Below are 25,330 nucleotides of genomic sequence, written 5' to 3'. Positions count from 1 at the left end.
TTCTTCCTTATAGTGGAATTCCAATTAATAAATGTAGAAGTGAAGATGGAAATTGAATATCACCATTTAGGAAACACTATAGAATAATTGTGGCTGGCAAACATTGCCAAAAGATGCTAAAATTAGTGGGTGAAATACAATGATAGAGAGAAATACTGTCTTTATAGTGGAGAAACCTGGCAGAGACCACCTTAACCAAAGGATCTAAGTTAATCTCACCTGGGATAAAACGTATCAAAGTCATGTGCCTCATGATATGATGCACTGAGAAGGAAACAACATCACTTACATGATTTTCTTCCAAAAATACATAACCTGAATTCAATCAGGAGGAAACATCAGACAAACCCATAACTGGCTAGTATGCCTCATAAAAGACAAAGAAAGACTGCAGAACTTTTCCAAATTAGAGGAGACTAAGGGGACATGACAATTAAATGCAACGTATCTCCTGGATTAGATCCTGGATCAGCATAAAGCACATTAGTGGACAATTGGAAAAATTTGAATGATGTCTGTAGATTAACTAGTAGTATTATATCAATGTTCTTTTCCTGGCTTTGGTAATCGTATTATGGTTATGTAAGATGTTAACTTGGGGGAGGCTGGATAAAGGGTACATGGTAACTCTGTGAGCCATTTGTTTTTTCCTTTTTTCTTTTCTTTGCAAGGAAGATCAGCCCTGTGCTAACATCTGCCAATCCTCCTCTTTTTTTGCTGAGGAAGACTGGCCCTGGGCTAACATCCGTGCCCATCTTCCTCCACTTTATATGGGACGCTGCCACAGCATGGCTTGACAAGTGGTGTGTTGGTGCGTGCCCGGGATCTGAACTGGTGAACCCCGGGCTGCCGCAGCGAAGTGTGTGCACTTAACTGCCTGCGCCACCGGGCCGGCCCCTGTGACCCACTTTTTTTAAAGGAATCTTTCTTTTCATTGTGGTAACGTACATAATATAAAAATATTCCATTTTAACTATTTTTTTTTATAATTTTATTTATTTATTTTTCCCCCAAAGCCCCAGTAGATAGTTGTATGTCATAGCTGCACATCCTTCTAGCTGCTGTACGTGGGACGCGGCCTCAGCATGGCCGGAGAAGCGGTGCGTCAGTGCACTCCCGGGATCCGAACCTGGGCCGCCAGTAGTGGACTGCGCGCACTTAACCGCTAAGCCACAGGGCCGGCCCTCATTTTAACTATTTTTAAGTGTACAGTTTAGTGGTATTAAGTACTTTCACATTGTCATGCAACCATCACCACCACTCATCTCCAGAACATTTTTCATGTTATAAAACAAAAACTCTATACTCACTGAACAATATCTCCCCACTCTTCCCTCCCCCAGCCCCTGGCAACACCATTCTACTTTCTGTCTCTATGAATTTGACTACTCCAAGGACCTAATATAAGTGAAATCATATAATATTTGTCCTTTTGTGTCTGGCTTATTTCACTCAGCATATCTTCAAGGTTCATCCTAGTAGCATATGTCAGAATTTTCTTCCTTTTTAAGGCTGAATAATATTGCATTTATGTATATGTATGTACATTTATGTAAATGTGGTATGTGTATACCATATTTTGTTTATCCATTCATCTATTGACGGACACTTGAGTTGCTTCCACTTTTTGGCTATCGTGAATAATGCTGCTCTGAACATGGGTGTACCTGTATGCTATTTTTGCAATGCTGTTAAAATCTGTAGTTATTTTCAAATTGAAAGTTAAAAAATGTAAAAACATTTTAAAAATTAAATTTGAATGTCCTTAGGAGGATAATATATTTACTAATGTCAAGTCAGAGGCCCCACCACTTCCTGTTGTCACATACCAAGGTCACTTCACATGGTTGTGTTACCAGAAGGCAACTGGGCTGCACCCTTGACTTGGTCTAACTGCCTCTTTTTATAAAATGAGAAAGACATCGTGGCTCAGGGAGGGGCAGGGCTTGCCCAGTTGAGAGGGAGCTCTTGGCAGAAATTCCAGGCCTCCTGACTGTGCATCCAGCACCCTTCCCTCCACATTGCTTCCACTGAAGTCTCAGCCTATGTCCCACCCGCCTTCATAACTGTGGCTATGAGTCCAAGGGATTGTAGGCTGGAATTCCTAATGAAGACAAGTGTGACTCAAGGACAACCAGGTTGGTGAGTGACATCCCCTCTCTGTGTCCTTGGGACCCACAATCTGGGATTTTCTGATTAGAGGCGCTGTCTTGGCTGTGGAAGAAATGGAGCTAATTAGTCTCATGGAGCTGAAATTGGAAACTCTGGCAATAAACAGGTAAATTGACTGATCACAGCTCTAACAGAAGATTAACTCACAGGCAGTCGTTATTTTTCTGAGCTCTTTTTTCTCTTGTCTTGGGGAAGAGGAGACCCCCAAATCCACCATCCTCTCGCAATCTGAGAAGCGACTGTCTGAGGAGGTCATTGTGCAAGCATGAGGCCCACCACAGGCAGGGAAAGACAGACGCCGCGTGACTTACAGTAGTGTAAGGTACTTGCTGCCTACACAGACCTCAGGGATGTAATGCTCATGCATTTCTCAGTGTCTTAAGTAGAATGCTAATCTTACAAATAGAAAAGACATATTAAAAACAACCTTAGGTCCCCAAACACTCACTAGAGTGTCCCAGTAAGAAACCTCTCAAATATGTCAGCATTTAGTATATTTTCAAATATTTTTCTCATTTAAACAAACAAGCACACATCCTTCTTTTCTCCTTTTATACCATCACCTTTTTCTCTTAAGGCAAAATATGCATGGTTCCAGAAGGAAGGAGAAAGAAGGAGTGAAAGAAGAATTCACAGCAAATCGTCAGCTTGAAGGTTCAGGCTGGGTGGCAGTATAAAAACGTCGCTAACGCAGACTGGCAGAGTTTTTAGAAACTGTCACGATGCCACAAAATTTTATGGATCTCAGCAATGCTTCTGCCTCTCTTTCTTCCCTCTTGCTTCCTTTTCCCACTAATAAGCATGGCTCCAAGCTAAAGCTCCTCTCTGAACCCACACATTCCCTTTCCTCAACAGCAGGGAACCCAGGGAACCGGCAACGAACTGTGAACAGATAAAAGGCATGTTAAATCCTCACGACACTACTGCCCCTTTCCTTTAGACCAGAGCTCTTTCCCCTTAGGCAATCCCCAGATGCTCCAGAAGGTCTGTGAACATGGCCTCCATCCCAAATTTTGTGCTTCTATGCATTTACTTGTTTCAGGAGAGCCCACTGCTTCTTACAGATTCTCAATGGGTCCAGAACCCCAAACAGTTAAGACTCTCTAGTTTGGACCCATCACTTTTCCTTTGGCAGCTTTCTTTGCGTTTGTCCATTGTGCTGGTCTTCACGATGCTCAGTCAGTCTTAGTTGGGAGTCTGGTTTGATAGAACATTGGATACCATTCCACATATAAAGATTTTTATAATTGTAGTTTGAAGAGGAGCTGCTGTCAAGAGATTTAAGGAATAAAAACTGGGAAACAAAACAATACATCAAGGATTGAAAACTGGCTCAGCTGATAATTGCTTGTCGATTTCGTTTTGGGTCCCCCATTTCACAGACAGGGCTGGGCTCTGCATTGTACTGACTTTTCCCGAGACCACTCTTGATTTCCCTGGATTGCATGTAATCTCTTATGGGTGGGGGTTGCACTCTGCAATAAGGAGCGGGGAGAAAGGGAACTGGGGGGGGCACGTCCCAGGTTCTGCCCTACAGGAACTTACAGACCAATGTGGAAACACACGAACAGGATAATTATATTGTGCAATTGACAGAAACATATGACATTACAGAAATAAAGATGGAAAGAAACAGAGATTGTGGCTGTGAATTAGGCAGGGAAAGGGGGGTAAAGAGTGGAGAGAAGAAGGGGTGGGCTGAGAACTATGGAAGAGGCAGGGTCAGCTGGTGGGGTTTACATAGCAGTAAAAGGCCTCTCCCCGCCTCAAAAGCTTCTTGCTCACCCCTGTCCTAAACTTCATTTTTTTGTGTATTGAATGCTTAGTCTCATGAAAGTGCAATTATCTCTGGGAGAGGTAACTCCCTAAGCCATGGTCAGCTAAATGCCTTGATTGAGAGTTGCTGACAGGATGGAGGTTTCTGGGGCCAGAAAGGAAGAAAGAATTGAGAGGCAGAAAAGGGGGTACCAAAGGCATAGACCTTTGAATCATGCCTCAGTCTGGACAATCTCTTATTTACAGGTTCTAAATGCTCACCTGTACTGACTTGCATCTTTCCCCCAACCAACGTCTTTGAAGTCTGGACCTAGGGACACACATCTCAGCTATTTGAATCCTCTCACTTCTTTCTGTCTTGCTTTAGAAAGAGAGATGGATAAAGGCGTGTGGAGAGTAATAGGTAAACACCACCCCCTCTCCTGCACAAAACTCTTCATTCGTCTTATGCCTCCCCAGGACCAATATTAACTGCCTCTGCTGTCAGGCTTTCAGATGATTCACAAAGAAGCTCAGAGAATGTGATCAGTGGCTGAACATTGGAGAGGTAGGCAAACCCGTGGAGGGAAGCTGCTGCTCTGATGGCCGAGGAGCCCCAGGGGTCCTCGTTAAGGTTCTCTAGCATTGGAGCAAGCTCTCAGGCACTCAGGTTTCAGTCATGTATCACCATGATAACGTGTGTTGCAAACAACCAAAAATCTTAGTGGCTTCAAACAGCAACCATTTATCTAGCTCACAATTGCCTGGGTCAACAATTTAGGCTCATTAAGTGGTTGTTCAGGTCTTGACCGGGTTACCTCATGCATTTGTAGTCAGCTGCAGGAAGGCCAATTATTGCGCCATCAATAAAATCAACCTACCACATTCAGTCAGAGCGTACCACGAGGCCCACCCTGAAGATGCCTCACGGCCAGCTCCAAACAAGGAGCTGGCTGATGCTCTGGGACATTCTGATTGCCGTCTCCCCACCAGAAGGCAGGACATGAATGCCAACATTTTCAGATCTGCTAGATGGGATAATTGATACATGAAGGAAGCCATCCTCAGTGTGAGGCCAAAAACCAGGGTGTTAGCGGTTTCCAGCAGAAAACAGCTCAAAGAAGAGATCCATTTGTAAGTTCACCTTGCCATCATACGTCAGGATCTTCAAAAACTTTATCCCATTTACTGATTATAGCAGTCCTGCAAGGTGGGTATTATCACTTCCATTTTAAGTTTGAGAAGACAGAGGTTCAGAGAAGTTCATTTGAAGCCAGGTCTGGCTGACTTGGCAGGCCAGACTCTTTCTCCTATTTTTCACTCTCTCTAAAATCTCTCTGCTACACAGGACTTTTCTTTCTCTGGATCAGTCAGGGGATGGGCCCTGCACGTTACTGACACCTGCCCAGAGGCCGTTACTGGTTTCCCTGGATGGTGTGCAAGGCAAGCAGATGTCAGCAAGAATTCTGAAGCTTACAGACAGACAGGTCTAATGTCAACTTTGGAGCAAAGGAAGAGAGAAGCACATTTTCCAGCAGGATTTTTATTTCTTAATTAACAGCAACAAAAAAGTGAATGTGTTTAGCCTAAAATACAGATTAAATATCTATTTCCATCATGAAATGGAGAACTTTTTTTTTCAAGCAGACCTGTATATCAGCTATGAAGCCACAGCTGCCATCCAGGGCAAGGGTGGGGATACTCTGACTGACAGCTCAAGATGATGAGGGACACTCCTCAGGTCCACTTGGGGCCACACCCCCTCCATGTGATGGGCAGGAAGCAACAAGCTTCCATAGTACAAAGAGGAGGTGCCTTTCATCCAGGCGTTTTCTGGAGAACACCCTGCATTTACTAGCCCGCTCTTAAACCAGGAACCCCGAACCTCACTTGGTCCATACTTTTCAGATTAGTCCTTTACATTTTCCTTTTTACACTTGTGATTTACTATCAAAGGCTTGTAGTGAGTAATTACTCTAAGTGCTCTGATTATCTGCCTTGTCTTGTTCTCATTGTCAGCCAGACGACTGAATATCCCCAGTCAGTCCCAGCAGAGCCACTCCAACATGTAACCAAGCAGACCGTGCACACTTTATAGTAAGGAAATGCTTCTTCCTTATGGGAAGAGTCATACACAAGGCTGGTTTTGTATGTAATATTAGTTATTAGAAGAATCTTAAGCTTAAAAAAATTGAGCTACTGACATGTTGCTTAAATCTTCATCTTTCAAAATTATCCTGGTATGCTGAAAAGAATTCTCTCTGGAGATGGACTTGGGAACAACTGGACGAGCTCCATGAAGACAATGCCTGTTTTGCTCACAAGTGTTTGGTACAGAGTATGTGCTTTGTAAATGTTTGTTGAATGAATAAAATATCAGGAGGTTCTAGATTTTGGAAAGAGTTGCTAAGTAGCACATAGCTACTTAGCACACATCAACGTAGATGACTAAATCTCTCTGGGTGTTGCATTCTTTGGGCATTAGTAAAGCATTTAATGCTTTGGGGGTCAAGCAGGAAATATAAGTATGTGAGTCAGGTATAGAACAATAGGGAGTGGTGGGGCTTGTGGTAAACTAGAGAGTACATGCCCCTCCTTAAGACAAAAAGATTGAAGCACTGTGCTGGCCACACAAAACTCAATTTGTGAGCCAAAGAGCGATGCATATTGTACCTTCTAGCTCTGAACAGTCTAGAACTCTAATAAGTGCTTGGCAGAAGGTACATCTTAAGAGGGTTTGAACTCATAAAAACTCATGAGATTGAACTGGGAGTAGAAATAGCCTCGGGAATTCCAGGAAAAAAAAGTCCAGTTGATTACAGACATGGCTGAGACTATCTGCTATTTTTGTCTATAGTTTGGGCCCAAGCTCTCTGGAGCAGCTGTGGAAGACAAGAGAGATTAGTTACTAGCAAACATCAGCTCTGGGGCTGAGGTTATCTCTAAATGATACAGGAGAAGAAGGGGTGGAAAGTGGATGCCTAAGCTGTGAGATTACTTGCTGGCTTCTTCACAAGCAAGCTGTTTCTTCCAAACCTGGAATAACCCAAAAGAAGGCTGCACTTGGCCAAGTCAATATCAAATAAGATTTGTTAATTGGGCTTTACTGATGGCATATTAAATTCCACAGGGATAACAAAGTTGGAGGAAAGGAATTCATATTTGACATACATTTATTTATTTTTCCAACTTTGCATATCTGAGAGCAGTGATATCAAGGATGAGTTAAGTATTGAAATATTAGGCTCAGTTTCACTGGGATGAAGTTAGAGAGAGCAAAGAAAAAATTGTGAAGTAAGAAAGAAGGTTTACAGGAAAGAAAGCTTATTACACTTTCAAAGAGTGAATGGCTGTAAAAATTATGCTGCATTTCTCTTCATTGCCACAGAAAGATCTTCACAATGTATTGTTTTTGAAAAAACAAAACGGCATGTGCAAGTAAGATTCTCACTTGGAAGGATGTTTGGCTAAGGTTCACCTAAATGTTAATAACAGGTGGTGAAATTTAGGATGATCTGATGTTCTTCTGTTCACCTCTCTATATTATTTTCTACAATGAGCTTTGAAGACTCTCAAAAATTGAAGTATACAATAAAGGTAATTTCATTTTGTAAAATAAAAGTGAGTTCATAGCATCTCAGCATTTTCATACTGGAAATGGCCTGAAAGAGTATTTAGAACTATGTCTCACATTACAGAGGTTGTGACACCTTAGCTGGCACCCGAGTTCCTCTCAGGGAGGGAGCTGTCTTTATCCGGGAGAATCCTGTGATGGTTGGTAGGACTCTAAGGCCATGACTGCCCAGAGAGCAAAAAGATCTACTCTGCCTGGAAGAATTTGTCTTTCCCCATGAGAAGAGGGATTGCTAAAGAAACCAAGGGACAGAAAAAAGGAAGGAGAGAAGAGCCGGTAAGAGGTGTGAGGCCTGGCATGACATGGGGCAAAGGGGACACTGCTCATGCCCCCGTGGTGAGGTGACCAAAGGATTTCTCAAAGCACGTCTGGTGCTTCCTTTGAAGTTGTTTGTGTTTTGCAACGTAATCCCTGACATCTCTACACCCCTGACATCTGCAGTAAAATACATTACAGTTACAAATGCCTTGGTAAGTTAGGGTTGTTAGGGTTTGGTTGGTGTGAGGAAATCCAGGTGGTGGCTGAATTTCACACCTGAGTTACCATCGTGAAGAACAGAGATTGCATCTGTAGGATGAAGACATGATTTGTTGCCTGGAAAGTTTTACTGGAAGCAGAAAACTGGATCCAGAAGCGAAATGAGGATCCAGCTTCCACCCTCAGAATTTACAGGAATGTTAGGAAGGGCTTGGGACTTCTACAGGGCACATAATGGGGGATTTGAGTGGATCTCATTCGGATCCCAAGGGTCCAGGCATTTCTAGTTGACACCTGGATTATACAGATAAGAAAAGTGAGGTTCAGAATAATTTGGTCAAGGTCACACTGCTCTGTAGTGACAGGGGTGGGACAAAACCTCATGGTTGTTGAGGAAGTTGAACCTCTCTCAGTTTCGGTGAGAGAGAGAGAGTTGAATGTTAGTTTTGAGTCAATGTACCCTTTTTTGTGGTAATTTCTTATTTTTGAAATAATCTCAGACTCACCGAAAAGTTTCAAGAATAGAGCAAAGAACTCTCATAGAACCTTCACCCAGAGTCTCCAATCATTAACATTTTACTGCATTTTCTTTATCATTTTTTCTATATATATATATGTATATATGTTAATTTTGCTGAAATTTTTGAGTGTAAGTTGTAGACAGTGTTTGTGTTTTCTAAGAACAAGGCAGTACAACTATTATGATCAGAAAGCTAACATTGGTATAATATTATTTTCTAATTTATAGACATCATATCAATTGTCTTAATAATATCCTTTATAGAAAAAAAAAAACTCTGACCCAAAGTTCAATCCAGGATCACATGTTGCATGTAGTCGCCATTTCTCTTTTAATCTGGAAGAGTTTCTTAGTTTGTCTGTCTTTGTCTTTCATGACCTTAATACTTTTGAAGAGTACAGGCCAGTTATTTTCTAGACTGCCCTTCAGTTGGGACTTGTCTGATGATTTCTCATCATTAGATTGAAGTTATGCATTTTGGCAGGGACATAACACACATCATGGTGTATGCTTCTTGATGCAATGTACACAGTCTTTTAAATGCAACCAGTTTAAGTCCAAATAAACCATTCTGGTCTCACTCACCTAATAGTGAACTTACAAACTGAGCGCAAGACACAGTTGTGGGCACATTCAGTGCTACTTGCTCACATGTTTCTGGTCATCCAAGTGTGAGGATACTGAATAACTTAAAAATATAGCTTATACCAACAATGAGCAAGTAGACTTTGAAATGAAAAACACAATACCATTTACATTAACACTTCCCACAATGAAATACTTAAGTATAAATCTAACAAAATATGTACAAGCTCTATACAAGGAAAAGTACAAATTCTGATGAATGAGATCAAAGACGTAAACAAATGGAGAGATATTCCATGTTCATGAATAGGAAGACTCCATATTGTCAAGATGTGAGTTCTTCCCAACTTGATTAATAGATTCAATGCAATCTCAATAAAAATCCCAGTAAGTTGTTTTGTGGATATTAACAAACTGATCCCAAAGTTTATATGTAGAGGTAAAAGACCCAGAATTGGCAACACGATATTGAAGGAAAAGAACAAAGTTGGAGGACTGACACTACCCAACTTCTAGACATACTGTAAAGCTACAGTAATCAAGGCAGTGTGGTATTGGTGAAAGAATAGACTAATATATCAGTAAAACACAATAAAGAGCCCAGAAATAGACCTGCTTAAAAACACAGTCAACTGATATTTGACAGAAGAGCAAAGGTAATACAATGGACCAAAGATGGTTTCTTCAACAAACAGTGCTGAAACAACTGGACATCCACCTGCAGATAAATGAATCTAGACACAGATCTCACACCCTTCACAAAAATTAACTCAGAATGGATCTGAGTTGGTGGTTTCTTATAAAACTAAATATACTCTTACCATACAATCCTGCAATTGCACTCCTTGGTATTTACCCAAAGGAGTTGAAAACTCACGTCCACACAAAAAGCTGGATATTTATAGCAGCTTTATTCATAATTGCCAATACTTGGAAGCAACCAAGATGTCCTTCAGTAGGTGAATGGATAAATAAACTATAGTACATCCATACAATGGAATATTATTCAGCACTAAAAATAAATGAGCTATCAAACCATGAAAAGACATGGAGGAACCCTAAATACATATAACTAAGTGAAAGAAGTCAATCTGAAAAGGCTACATACTATATGAATCCAACTATCTGACATTCTTGAAAAGGCAAAACTATGCAGACAATAAAAAAATCAGTGCTTGCCAAGGGTAGAGGGAAGGAGAGATGAATGGGCAGAGCACAGAGGATTTTGGGGGCAGTCAAAATACTTTGTATGATATTATAATGACAGATATATGTCATTATACTTCTGTTCAAACCTGTAGAATTTAGAACACAAAGAGTGAATCCTAAAGTAAACCATGAATTTTGCGTGATTATGATGTGTTAATATAGGTTCATCCTTGATCAAAACTGTACCATTCTGGTGAGTGATGTTGATAATGGAGGAGGCTACATATGTGTGGGGGCAGAGGTATATGAGAAATCTCTGTGCATTCCTCTCAATTTTGTGTAAACTTAAAACTGCTTCGAAAAATAGTCTTTAAAAAAATATGTGTAGCCTATTTCAGCGGATTCTGATTGCTATAATTACCCAAATATGGAGCAACATGTTGGGAATGGAATATAGAGTATGTGGCTTTTATGTTTTTATTTTTAATGATGACTTTTATTTATTTTCATCATTCTTTTCCTTTTAATTTGGGAGGGCATGGTTGGGGAGTGAAAAAAAATGGGGATGAAGAGCTGGACATTTTGAATAAACTCAATGATTCCAAAACTATAAAAGGATACAATAATTGAAACTACTCAATAATAAGCCATTCCATTCTTAGCAGAGTGGCTTATGGATGCATAGAAAATGATATGGTATCTCATAAAAATCAGTCAACAAGAAACAATGCAAGAGAATTTCATACAGAAGGCAAACAAGCCACATTATTTAGATGAATAAAGTATATATGATTTCACTATAGGAGTGGACGATGTGACAGCTCTTTTGAACAGATGCCACTCATGCAGCAGAGGAGCCTAACTGTTTATATGTGCCTTCAGCTCCTCTGTCAACAGGAGGAGGCCTGTGGAGTGAGGATGTCATTTCTTTGAGTAACCAGATGTGACAGAGGATATTATTCAGCCTCAACTTATCAGGGCATGTTATAAGCTTAGCCTGGCTGAGAAGGTCCTCTGTAGAACCAGAGACCAATTGCAAAACAGAGTTTTCCACACCCCAACTCATAAAATAGGTATTTGTAAAAGCTGGATGGAGATATCATATCAGCTCAAGTCTTATAAACTGGCCTAGAGAACTATAACATGTTTTCTTTTGCACATAAATCTAAACATGTCATCTTCCTGTCTGTAGAACCCATCCCTTTCAATGTGCTTTATCTCTGTGGGGCTCAATAAAAACTTGTTAATAAAATATAAATGCATGGATGGATGTTCCTCTGGAATTAGCTAGTTGTAAGAGGGGAATTAGCTATTTGAAGGGAGGCTAGAGAGGAGAGTGGAAACTCATTGACCTAGCACTAAGGACACCTGGCTCTAGGCCACTTTGCCCAGTCCTCAGCTTCTCCTAAGCATTTGTTCTCCATGGACAAAACTCACTCTCTTCTGTGATTCCAGGAGCCACTCTTCCCTACAACTAGGAGCACAACAACGTGAAACAGCTTGGGTTGTCCATGGTTGTTTGCTATTGTAGGACTGAGCTAACAGTCCACAGTGAGATTCAAACTGATTTGCTCCCAAGAACTAAACAACTGATTTATATCAAGTCTAAAATGACAGCCAGGTAATGAGATAGGTAGAGGGTACCTGACTCTCAGCCTCACTCACAAACAGTTCCTTTCTAGCCTCAGGCAAAATTTCCACATATTATCTCAGAAATGAAAATTTAAGAACACGCATTACTCCTATGGAGATCAGAGAATAATCTACCTGTCAGGTGCACTGGGCTGACAGTAATACACTACTGCCCTAGCTTTGCTATTTGGCTTCTAAGTTAGGAGGTCTGTGTAGATTCATGTATGCGTATGTCGGGGGAGGACGTAGGATGCATTCAATCATTTTGTTCTGAGCTGGAATAAATTTCATGGATAGAACTGGCTGCACCTACCAGCCATTTATTGTAGCTTCAAAGACAATAATTAAGCCATTAGTATCCCTGATGTCATCTCCTAGTGGCAATGGGATCAAAGACAAGTAACCTGGCTCCCTAGTAGCGTCATCTGTTAAAAGAGCTGGTGCTACTTACTTCCAGGACAGGAATGATTCTGCAGGACAAAGGAACCAGGCTGGAAGATCTAGGCCCCTCCAACTCACTATTAGTGCAAGTTGTTATCCTAGGGTTTCCTGTATATGACCTCTTTGTTATACTTTCCAAGTATCCTTCACTTCCTCCTTCTACCTACCCACAAAATCCCCAATCCTCCACATGGTGTGGGTGACCCCTCATGAACTGACCCCAGTCCACTTCTTTGGCTTCATCTCCCACTCTCTCTCAGCATCTAGTCAGATAAAACTACTTGCAATCCTTCTAAAATCCTGGTGTGCTTTGTTGCCTGTGCTGTGCCATCCTCTATAAACCCCCTTTCCTTTTAACCTGTTGAAATTATGAGCCCCAACGCAAATTCACGTCAACTTGACATTGCCTGCCTTGTGAAGACTTCCCTCCTGCTGACAGGCATTACCTCACGTGTGCTATATCATAGACCTATCACAAAACTTATTGCCAGCACTCTAGCTGTTTGCAAAGAGCACTCCCACTCCTCTGTGATTTCTTGAAGTCAAGACCTGTATTTTATCTAACTTACACACAGCAGACGATGTTGATGCCCTGCCCGCATTCCCTTGGCCTACCCTGGACTTCACCTGTAGACAGTACCCGTACATACCAAAGTCTTCATGCATCTCTCTGCCTGAGGGTGCTCTCTGACTGTGGAAGCATGCTGGGTCTACTTGGAGCAGGCAAAAGTGCCAGAGATTTGATGCCCCTCTGGTTCAACTGTCAACCAAGAAAGAATGGGAGCTGGTGGTTGAATTTCCCAGCTTCCTCACCATTTGATGAAACAACTGTGAGATGTTGTAACTCATAGAGGGTCTAGTAGTAGAATGTTGCAGGAACGGTTCACATTTTGTTTATGTCTCTATATCAATCCCCTTGGTTAGTTTCCCTCCACACTAACTCTGAGCTTGGCCATGTGGCTTGTTTTGGCCAATGGGACTTAGTAAATGTGATACAAGCACAGACTTAAAAAGTGTTTGCATACTGGGGCTTGATCTCTTTTCAATATCTTGAAACCTTTCTTAGACCAATGGGATAGAATCCTAGTTGCCTACTTGTTCCCAAATCCATGTCTCGGTATCTGACATCATACTTGCTTATTGAATGTACTAAGTACATGTTTGTTGAATGAACTGAATATTCTTCTGCTTCTATACCTTCCCCAGTATGATTGTAGTTCCTGTTACTTTTTTTGTCCATTGGTTTCAAACTTCCATTACTTTTCTTTGGTCCTTTCCTCCTTTTTCGTTAATGGCCAGGATAGTTTTTTTCTGGCTTCAGCTGCTGGGTCCAAATTTGGGTTCATGCAAAGCCTTATTGAAGACACGACTCTCCAAGGTTCCCTTTGGCCTGATTCTGCTCCCTGCCTCCAACATGCTGCTACTCCCAGACTTAAAGAGGTCAACAGTGGCTTGTTTCCCATCCTTCTCCCCACATCTTAGGCTATGCAAGGTCTCTCTTGGTCTCCCATTCTTGGCTGACAGTCCCTAAAAACACAGTCAGCAGGAACTGACTAGAATTGACTCTTGGATGCCAACTACCTTCTTGTGTTTGAACTTCCATTGTCTTTGAAGAGAATTGATAGCCTCCTGATGAAATTTATTTTTTCCCCCTTCACAGAAGTGGAGAACAAGCCAAAGGCAAGGAAAGATAGAATTTGTGCATCACCTAATTTTCTCTGTCACTGGCTTCTTAATTTCCTATTAAGTCACAAAATTTTAAGCTATTAATAGTAATTAATTAATTAAAGCCATTTAACACAGGCACAAATTAGGATATTCATATAACCTTTCCTAACATGCTTGGTCTTCCTGATTGCAGCATCTCATAACACATCTGTTTGTCATTTAGTGAGCATCTGATGATAATGCTAAGCCTTTAGATTTTTAAATAATCATTTATTTTGATATTTATTGAGTGCTTACTGAATGTACGTTAGTTATTCACTAAGGGGGTGGTCAAAGATATATAAATTCGTATTCTATCTTTCACCATAAATCCAATAGGTTGTTGTTGGTGTGGAATCCTTGAATCTATGAGCAGCTTTTTTTGGAAAACTGGGTCATAAAAATTGTAGGGGTAAGATGGTGAAAAGCAGAGCAGGAGGACCTGAAATGAACTGGTATGGTCAGACCAAGCTGGATTATGTAGGTAATCACTCATGGAAATCTCACTCAGGCCTGTTCTCTGTCTCATCCAGTGTGAAAGGCTGGGGCAATGGTTCTGGTGATGCATTGTCTGAACTACAGTCAATAAGCAACAGGGTTCAAATGTTCATTGCAAATAATTCAGAACATAAACATTATGTTTGATCTCCTTTTCCTCGTGTGTAAAATGAAGGGTTAAACTCATGTCTTTCTAAAATCCCTTCCTGCTCTGACAGGCTGTAATTCCATAATTGCAGATATTATTTGGTAAAAATTTAAATGACTCTGGATGAACCAATTAGAATAATTAGCTGGCTGTGTCGCAATATTTTGGTGGGTTAGCAATCTCCAAGTAGACTGACAAGTGTTTAGAAACCATAATTCATATAAATCATTAAAGCCACATAAATTCAAGTCACCATGTTAAACTTTTCGTCTTGCCCTCCTTTAACCATTACAATTCTTGAAGGAATTGTCTACACTTGATATATCCATTTCGTCACACTTACTGCTACTCTTCACAATTTGGCTTCCTTCCTGTAGCAGACACTATCACTTTCCTGCTCAGATCCCTTTGGGCCTTGCCGTTTAGTGAATGGCAGCCTCTACATCTCTTTGTCTGCGAGTTTTCTCTGGTTGGCCAAATGCTACTCTGTTTGAGCATGTGCCAGGTCAAAATGCTGGAGAGTCAATGCCACCCAGGAGTAACTATCAATCATGAATCAATGTCTGATTGCAATTGGCATGTAAATACCCCAGCTCCCTCACCCTTCAGGTAGGATAACTCTGGGGCACGTGTCTATGCCAGCTCTCAGAGTTTCCTAGTGGGATTGAGCCCCAGTTATCCGCAGTGATAACTTGCTCTATAATGCACCCTTAATTCCTGCCTTCCCTTCCTGTCTCAATTTCCCACTGCCTTACCAGTGTTTTCTAGATTCATTCTTAAATAAACAACATGCATTTAAATCCTTGTCCCAGGACTACACCAGGGAACACAAACTACCATACTTCTCCTCTTCCAATGTGCTAAGGCAGCTCCTCCGATTTGAACAATTACTTCATCCCCAAAATCAGCAGCCAGGGTGGCCCCAATCCTTCTTATTAACCCTCATCTCCCTTCCTTTCATAGCCCTGCATTCTCTTGAGTCTCCTTCCGTGTCTCTAATAGCCCAAGTTCTGTCTCCTTTCCTGGCTCCCTTTCTCCCTCGACATCCAAAGTTCTCCAAGGTTTTGTCCTAAGACCTCTTGTCCTTTTTTTCTCAACGCTCTTGTTGGCGATGCTGTCGACTGCGTGGTGTGACTGAGCTGGATGTGCATGGATGCTTGTGCATTTCATTTTCAGTTCCTTGACCACCATCACTTCTTTTTGACTTTGGTAACTCACCTCCATGGATTTTATCATTATCTGGAAGTGCTCAGTTTTCAGAGTCTTGAGCTTCAACACCCTACTCACTAACCATAGCTTTCTTCCTTTCAGCTCTCTCACTATTAATCCCAGTTTACCTTCTCTTCTATTTTATTGACATTGCATTTTTTGAAAACTCCATTTCTCTCTCCCGACCTCCACACCCCCCATTTGAGTGCTGTTTAAGAAAATGATTCAGTTGATGCTACTATAAATCCATTCTCTCCCACTTGGTCCCTCAGTGCTGCCCAGAAGTCATTGTTTGTCCTTGGTCAGCGTCCTTTCCCATTCCTGCTAGCAGTGTACAAAATTTTATCTCCCTTGAATCCTCTATTCCATCACCGCTTCCCTCACTCTAAGAATTGACCTTACCTCCTACACCTTTGGAATAATCGTAACTCCGTCGTGGATATTCTCCCCATATCCTCCTCTGTGACCTACAAACTGAACTGCATTTACCCATTCCTCTCTCTTTTATCCCAGAGAAAGGAGAGTTCTCTTTTCATGCATAGGCTAATCCCTTCACTCTTCAATAAAACCCAGCTAAACAAGAGATAATGAAAAAGAAGAATTTGGGATTGAAGAAATTCTGGGTAAAGGACTTGTGATGAAATTAGAAGCACTTTTAATATAGAACTAATATAAGCAATACGATGAATTATGGTTATAAGCAGAAGGTTAATATTTATATGTAACATGATGCAAAAATAATGATATACTTAAACATTCGAAAGTGGAAATAGGAGAGCTGAGAGGAAGTGTTAGAATGCTAATTTCCCCATTTTGCAAAGCACGAAGTCTATAATTCAATAAAGTTGAAATATATAATTAATTAAACATGTAATTAAATATATATTACCTGTCTATCTATCATTTATATATAAACTAATCACAAATTCCTAAATATTGTGCACAATAATGTTTTTCTTAATTTTAAGGAGATCTATTAGGAAATAGTATCTCTTATGTGACCAATTTATCTGAACTTTAACAATTTTCTCAGTTTTCTTTCAAATTCCTTTCCTTCTGTTAAATTCTATGATAATTAAATCAAATAATTTAAATTTAAAATTGTGTATAATATGATCCCAGTTCTGTAAAACAATTTATCTAACCATCTCTTTTCTCTCTCTATATATTCTTACAGAAATGTCTGCCATAAAGTTTATCTAAGGCTGGTAATGGTTATTTCTGAGTAATGAGATTTGGAATAATACAAGAAAACTTTCTTCCAGTGCTCTTTTGTACTACTTGATATTTTTAAAAAATAATGAGAATGTGTAATTTTGACACAAATGACAAAGTTTTTCACAAATATTATAGTTTTTCATGTGGTTAGGGATTCTTAACTTATCTCAAGTTATTTAACTTGATTATTCCCACTCACAGCATTCATGAGCACTGCAATGTGTAAGAATATTGTTCTTACATTGAGAAGTTTGCTATTCCCCAAATTGAAGAATTCCCATATTTTGTTTGCTTGTTTATTTGTTTAAATCTCAAGAGGAAAGATGCTCAGTTGTCTAAGAAATCTGATACGAACATAAGTTAGATTATTCATTCAACAAGTATTCATTGTAGGCTTAGTTTTGCCAGGCATTGTGTTTACATAGAAAGCAAGACAACGTCATTACCCTCAGCTTATGTTAAGACCTTGGAACAACGAAACCCAAGTATCCCAGGTCAAAACTATTTTCCCTAATGCCATTACAGCACTTTGCAAATGTTTTAAACCTAAGTTATTGTCTTCATGTTCTTGATGTCCCCAAATAAATGGTTCTATATGTCTCTCACCTTTCTTTCAACTCTTTCTACCTTGATACAAAGTGAGCATTAAATGAATCTATCTAGACAAACCTGGAGAATTGGATGTTTATGGGAGTCAGTGCTAGATTTAAAGTTTTAAATAAAGAGCAATCCTAGGATCCTGCAGTTTTCTGCATGTTTTTGTCAACTTTCTAATGGAGAAACTATCAACATCCTGTTACATTCTTAAGTCTATTTCATTCTATGTCAGAAAATGAAGGGTTTGTGTCAATGTTTCACTTTCAACCTAAGAGTTTGTTATATTCAATTATTCTCATCAGAGGATCTCAGCATATCACAACATTACCCAAAAAAGTCATAGTCAAGTTAGCTTTAGGGACAAAAACAATTTGTCAACAGAGTTGTTTGCTTTTTATATATACCTCACATAGAAGCCATCCATTATTATGCAACTATTACATTTAGTTTTGTTAGGCATTGTGTTTACATAGAAAGCGAGACAACAATGTCATTACCCTCAGCTTATGTTGGTTAGGGAATGGTTCGGGAATCAAGAAATCACGTTTAGGATAGAAGTGTTAACTCTCAGATGTAATTTCTTGATTCCCTAACCGTTAGTGGATTTTAGCCAGTTAATGGACTTTAGCAAATACATTTTAGCAGAGAAAGTTAACTTGTAACTCCTGTTTTTGAACTGTTCTGTGATTAACTGAATCTCATACAATAATCCACAAATCAATACAAAGTTTCTTTTTGAAGTGATGAATCTGAGCTCAAATGTAAAAAGAAACCACTGCTTTAGTGCAGGGAAAAAGTTTGAACTTCAGGTTTCATATTTTATTTTTAAAGCCTGACTTCTTTGAGCAGTTACAGCCAAATATGTAACTATTGCAAACTTAACTATAGCATCACTCCCTGTTGTGCTATAACATTATGATCTACAGCTAATAAGACCTTTTGAAATAGAAATTGATTTCTAGATATTCATTCATTTGAGAAAAAGAGGAGTAATTTTTCCCCTTCCTCTGGATTTTGATCAAGTTTTAACTGCAGGCTTTATTTTTTCTACTCAAAGAGCTCAACTGTTCTAATACTGATAATTTCTAAGTTGAGAATTTTAGGGCAAAACAAGAGTTTTCCAGTCATTGATATGCTGGTTGCTACTTACTTCTACTTCCTAGCTAAATTGCTGCCTATAAATAAATGGATGCTCCTGTGGTAGTTTCTTGAAGACTAGTTCTTCAAGCGCATTCTCTCTGAGCTGATGGCCAAATCATCATCTTGTGATCCAAGTGTGTTTATCAGTCAAGAAGCACATAATGAGTACCTATCATGAGTAAGGCATATTGATTGCCAGTTGGGGAAATAAAGTATTGAATGGATTTTACATTTTTGCTGGAGAAGACAGATCACAAAGACCTGAAAAGTTGGTTGACATTATGAGATGAAAATATAAGAGCTCTCATAAGTCTTTAAATGATTATTGTTATTGTGATTTGGCTTGGTTTTGTTGCAAGGTTTGGAGAGTCACTCCAGCAACTTAAGAAAAGGGATATTTTTTGACAGTATATTGGTTTGGGTAAGGCTGGTTGTTCTAAAGATAAACTCCCAAATCTCAGTGCCTTAATATAATAGCAGTTTAATTACTCATTCATGTAAGTTCTTCTAAGTCAGGAATCAGGGACTTGGGCTCCTTTCATCTTGTGACTCTGCCATCTTTGGCATTTGGCTTCCAAATTTGCTGTTCTCAATCACATCAAGCCTCAGAAGAGAAAAGAGTGTGGAGAATCAACCTACAGGGAGTTTTTATGCATCAAGCATGTAAGAAGTACACATCACTTCTGCTTACATTACGTTGGTTAGAGTTGTCATGTGGTCACACTTATCTGCAAGATAGGCTTGGAAATGTGGTCTTGCTGTGGCCCATGTAGAAGAGGAAATTAGTTTGGTGACTGGCTTTCAGCCTCTGTCACAGAGTCTTTTGCTGGGAAGTGGAGCTGGAAAGTTATTAGGAACTCGGATGAAATACCTGCATCTCCCATGGCCTGGATGGGGTCTCTCATGGCAACTAGACTCCATTCTCCTCTATATAGCAACTAGTGAGTCAAGTGTCCTAAGGAAGCCAGTATGATTGGTTGAAATAATTACCATGGTCTATAATGAATTAAATCCACTGAATTATTTGGGCCAGGCCATCTCAAGGACCATGGCTAACTCATGGATGGGTTGCCATTGGGTTGAATGTCTATTTCTCACTCAATCAGTTGCCACTCTGAGAAAATACAACCCACAACTGCCTTCTTGAGTTAAAAAAATGTGGGTAGGCCATCACCTTATTATTATTACTACTACCAATAATAGGTTTTTTATTCTATGCACTCAGCACTGTGTTCAGAACCTTACATGCACTATATTATTTATTTTTTACAATCACCACATTTTACTAACCATTTCAAATAAAAATGAGCCTCTGAGGGATTTCATAACCTAGCCAAGCTTCCAGTGCTGTCTAACTCCAAATCCCACCATCTTTATCTTTCAACATTACTGTTCCTGGTTTCCTTCAGCCACAAGAGGAGCATTGGGTATAGTGAGCGCTGTGACAGATGTGACTGGTGACAAGGAAAAGGAACAGATTATATGTAATGGAAGTTCCAAAGAGATAGAGAATATTCTGGTCTAGGTCAACCAGAGAAGGCTTGAAGGATGAGCTTGAACTTGACCTAAGGTATAACGTATTAAGTTGGGGTCCAAAAGAAATTCATGGTAGCCATGTTGGGGAAGTAAGGTTCTGGGTTATTTTCCTTTGGCTTCTGTGGTAGTAGATCTTACAGCTCCAGAAAAACTGTCCCTGAGGTGCTTCTTAGATAGGAATCCTTTGGGAAATACTTAGGATCAAATCTATATCCTATTTTGTTTTTTCCCCCCTCCAAACCATGTTAATCTTGATCTAGAGCAGGGTGGTGCAGAGAATGGGGGAAAACAGCTAGAGAACTCTTCTTTTGACTGACAGTTGATTGCACAACAAAGTAAAATAAAATTATATAATCTGGATTCAATATTGTTGAGGCATTAAGACACCATTAAAAGAGCGAGAATAAATATTCAAAATACATATATCTGACAAAAGATTCTTACCCATAAAAGGTAAAGAACTCCTACAAACCAAAAATTAAGATAGACAACCCAAAAGAAAAACTTTCCGGGGCAAAAGACCTGAATAAATACTGTATAAAGAAGGATATCCAAAGTACCAATAAGCAGATGAAGAGGCATTCAACTTGAATTGATCATCAGGGAAATGCAAATTAAAATCACAATGAGACACCACTACACACACACACCAAAGGAGCTAAAAGGAAAAAGTTTTAAAATATCAAATGTTGGTGAGAATGTGGAGTAATCAGAACCCTGGAGTGTAAATTGGCATAACTACTTCGGAAAACTGTCAGTTTGTCTGTGGTAGGCAAAATTCTGAGATGGCTCCCAAGATTTCCACTCCCTGGTGTACGTGCCCTGTAGAATCCCTCCTCTCACTTGAGTGCAGGTGGGAATGTGAATATGATGGGTTTCACTTCCACGATTAGATTACATTTTATGACAGAGGTGAAGAGATTTATCAAATGTGGTTAAGGCCCCAAGTCAGTTTACTTGAGTTAATCAAAAGAATCAAAAGAGAAATCATCCTGGGTGGGCCTGACCTAGTCAGGTTAATCCAAGCAGGCCCTTCCTGAAGGAACAGATTTGAAGGGTGAGAATTTGAGAAGGCCTATGCAGGGGGCCATGCAGCAAGGACATGGGGGTAGCCTCCAGGAGCTGAGGGTGGTTCTGGTCCAGCAGCCAGTAAGTAAATGAAGACTCCAGGTGTACAAGTAGAGGAGCTCAGTTATTCTAATCATCTGGATTGGAAGTGGATTTTCCCTTAGTTGTGCCTCTAGATGAGACTACAGCTGGTCAATATCTTGATTTCAGCCTTGAGCAGAAGACCCAACTAAAATGTGCCAGACTCTTTATCCACGAAAACTATGAAATAACAAATTTGTGTGACTTTAGACCACTAAGTTTGTAGTAATTTGCTATACAGCTAAGGAAATTGCCTTACAGGCCGGCAAACCCAGTAATATGTTGGCTATGGTGAAGAAACCAGAAATATAGAAGATAACATCCCTGAATATTTACTTTTTAAGCGGAAAGACAACACTTACACCCAAATTTACTTACATATATGAAACGACTAGAGACAAGTGATGGAATGTACTAGCTTACGTCATGTAGGTTTTGCTTTTTCCTCCCACAGGAATTTGGAGAAGGGAAAGCTCATTGTGGTCCATAGAATCAAGGAAGATTTGGAGCTCAGGCTTGAAGGATGGGTGGAACGTGGATCCAAGGGAGGAAAAGAGGGTTTATTCTAGACAGGTGTAGCACCATGTAAAGATTCATCAGACAGAAACATCTTACCATAAACTGATTTTTACCTAAATATGTATTAGAGAAAAATTCATTTGGATAAGAGATATTACTTCTGAGAGGTTCTGGAGAGGTAAGGAGACAGCAGACAAGGTCAGAGCCCATTTCTCCTAGACGGGAATTGCAGGTTTGAGGCTGTGATGCAAAACCGGTGGGCTCTTCTTCAAGAAAGAATGGAGGAGAAAGATGCTTAAGTATCTGAGTTCACCCCAAAGTATGAGTTCCCTGAGATTTTAAGGTGAGTGTATCGAGATGATTCAGTTTCATTTATGATGAGATTGTCTCTACACCTCCCTGCTCGAATTCCATCATCAAAACTGTAAATCTTGCGTTAAGCTGTTTACACAAAAAAAGTAACCCTGTTGGAGAATTAATAAGTTAAGCCATTATCAGTCTCAGCTACACCTCGATTTGATTAAGTTTCCAAGATCAGATCCTAAGGGCATATTTTCAAAAAACGAAGTAAAGAGGAGATAGCAATGTCTGCCTACACATGATAGCGGTGTCTGCCTACATGATGAAAAGGTGCACGGCAAGGGGAGAGTAACAGGTATTTCTGCATCAGCTGCAGCCCTTTTACACTCGAGAACTAAAAAGCCTACCACCTCCCTTTTCAGCAGACCCCAAAGCCCAACATACCCTGCAGAGCACTTAGCTTGGTTTGGTGCATACTAAGGGGTAAAGAGCTTGATTTCACCTCTGCAAGATCTGGATTTAAATCCTTGGCTGTTTTTGTTTTGGACCCTTACCTAAGCCAATTTCCCTATCAGTACCATAGGCTTAATAATAATAGTAGCTTTCTCAGAGTTGTTGAGAGTATTAAATAAGAATGTATGTAAGGACTCCAGCACATAAAGGTGACCTACAGCTGTCAGTTAATAATAATCACTGTTATATTTATGGCGCCTGGGTCCTAGATCTTGCCAAGTTGGGCGGGAAGGAAGGAGCGTCTGCTTGTTTATTGTGTTGGCAGCACTCTTGAAACAGCCCCCAGGTCCCGCGCTAGAGGACAGCGGGCTGCTCCCTCAGCTGACGTCTTCTCTCCCCTGCTCCACCCACGCTTCCCGGGAGCAACAAGTTCCCTTCTGCAGGACCCGCCCGCGCGCCACTGTCAGACCTGGCGCCTCCTCCCAGACCCAGATCAAACTCGCTGTCAAACGCACCTGGGGCAGAAATCTAGGCTGCCAACGCCCTACCCAGGCGGGAGAGCCCGCAGCATGTGAAGGAGCCCTCTCGGCGGCTGGGAGGGTGGCGGGAGGCGTGGGAAGTCGGGACAGAGGGGATTCACAGGACTCCCAGTTCGCGCTGCCCTTGAGAGGCAAAAGCAACCACCGAAAACACCCACCGCTCATCTGAAGCCTCTCTCCTGGGATCAGGAGGGAAGAGGTGGGGCCCGGAATCCCACAGACCTCCACTCGGCCCTCTGATTGCCAAATTGCGTCTCTACGTACCCCAGGTTCCCCTCGCCCGCGTTTCTCCTTGTACCTTCGCTCCACCCCTCGCCGGGTCCCCTCAGGACACTTGAGATCCCTGACAGGATATTTTGCAGGAAAAGCAAGTAGGTCAGCTGTGGCCCCCACCCAGTGCTCTCTTCTCCCTTGCCCTCCCAGATTGGGTGCCCTGGAGTCTCCAAAGAAGTCCCGAGGCGTCCTAGGCTGGGAACCTCATCCAGCTGCCCAAACGGTTGAACTCTGACAGCTTATTGGAATGGGGATCCCCGCGTCCTCGTAGGAAAGCCACGCTGGCCGCCCACGTACCAGGAGAGACACCCCGACTTTTCCATAGGGAACTCTCCTCGAAATCTACCTCTCCAGCTGCTACAGCTGTGAGTTGAGAACTAGGGAGCTAACTAGGAGTTCGCTTCGGGGATGGGCGGTTGTGGGCGGGGGCGAGGGCGAGAAGTTCTTCCTGATTTTGGAAAGAAAAACCAGTTCATGTCTCCAAGTCTCCCTGAGCTAGGGAGCTGTTGTCCCTGGAAAAGAGCAGAGACCGGAGTCACTGGGAGGGGAAGTCCTTCTGGCGCGGGTCTGAAAAGCACAGAGGTGAATTGCAATGTCCAAGCTTATAGCCGTGTCCCTCGAAAACTACACTTTCTCCGGGAGATGGGGGCGGGGGATACATCCTTGGCAAGAGAGTCAACGCCAAGCCCAGCTGTTCATCACTTCTTCCCTCCATTCCCCGGCAGCCTTGAGAACTTGGTACCTCGGACAGCATCCCGGGCGCACGACATTGTTTGAAAGATGTTACCCTGTTTTCGCCACCAAGTCAAAGAGCAATAAATTATTTTTATGACCTTACTAGTACAATTTGAAGGACATTTTAATTACATAACCCGTGAAAGATCACCGGAGGCAATGTCGTGTTAAAGAGCCGATGGCAGAATATCTGCATCGCATGAGAAAGAGAGAAAACTTGCAAGTCTGCAATGAGATTGCGCAGGGCTGTCCCCGTTTTGAAACAACATGCGAAATGCAAGATCTTACCTTTCGGACTCCAAAGCCGTGTGCTGCTGCAACTTGGCGAGCTTCTTCCTCTCCCCCTTTATGCAACTCCACAAGAAAATGATTCGTGAAGACCGGTCTCTCGGCAGATGCAAAAACCATGACACAGAAGAGGAGCCCGGAGGCCGCCTTCCACTGGGAGACACAGCCACCTTTCATCTTTCTTTGGAAGTGAAAAGTGGTGCTAGGAGGCGCGCAGGCTGGCGGAGCAGGAGACTCGGAGGGAAGGTGCAAATAAAAAATATATAGTTTTTGTTTGTTTGTTTTAAAAAAAATATTTGTGTAGAGAAAGAGACTGATTAGGGGCTTGGAAAGCAGCAAATCAATGTGTGTTCTCCTCCAGCATCTGGCTGTCGGGGAAGCCGTGCAGTCAGGCAGCCCGGCTCGCTGAGAGAAGTGCGAATATGGGGAGCTGTGTGTATCTGAGAGAAAGAGCGAGTGTATGTCGGTGCTTGATGCTAAATCTGCATTTTCAGCTCCTCCTCAGCTCCAATTCCACGGGGGCCGGAGGAGAGCGCCAGCCTGGGTGACGTGCGCCCGCCATCAACCAATGAGGGAGAGAGAAGCGGCGGGCCCCTCCCTGGGCCGTCCCAGACCCGCCCCGACCCACCCCCGGCCGGGTCGGTCCGCCTCTGCCG

The 25,330-nt window shown here is 41.4% G+C and overlaps 1 protein-coding gene across 1 annotated transcript in view; it reads right to left on the bottom strand.

Moving 5' to 3' along the window:
• PCSK2 (proprotein convertase subtilisin/kexin type 2) overlaps positions 1-25,083 on the bottom strand; it is a 243,014-nt gene extending 217,931 nt beyond the window's left edge. Inside the window, exon 1 of the mRNA XM_004433731.3 lies at positions 24,675-25,083. Coding sequence (XP_004433788.1) covers positions 24,675-24,851 — 177 coding nt within the window. The 5' untranslated portion in view covers positions 24,852-25,083. The remainder of the gene's footprint in view (positions 1-24,674) is intronic.
• Positions 25,084-25,330: the final 247 nt, after the last annotated feature.

Source organism: Ceratotherium simum, chromosome 21 (assembly GCF_057802395.1).
Source record: "Ceratotherium simum simum isolate JZ-2026a chromosome 21, ASM5780239v1, whole genome shotgun sequence".
Taxonomy (NCBI): Eukaryota; Metazoa; Chordata; class Mammalia; order Perissodactyla; family Rhinocerotidae; genus Ceratotherium; species Ceratotherium simum.
This window is presented reverse-complemented; position numbering and strand designations above follow the sequence as displayed.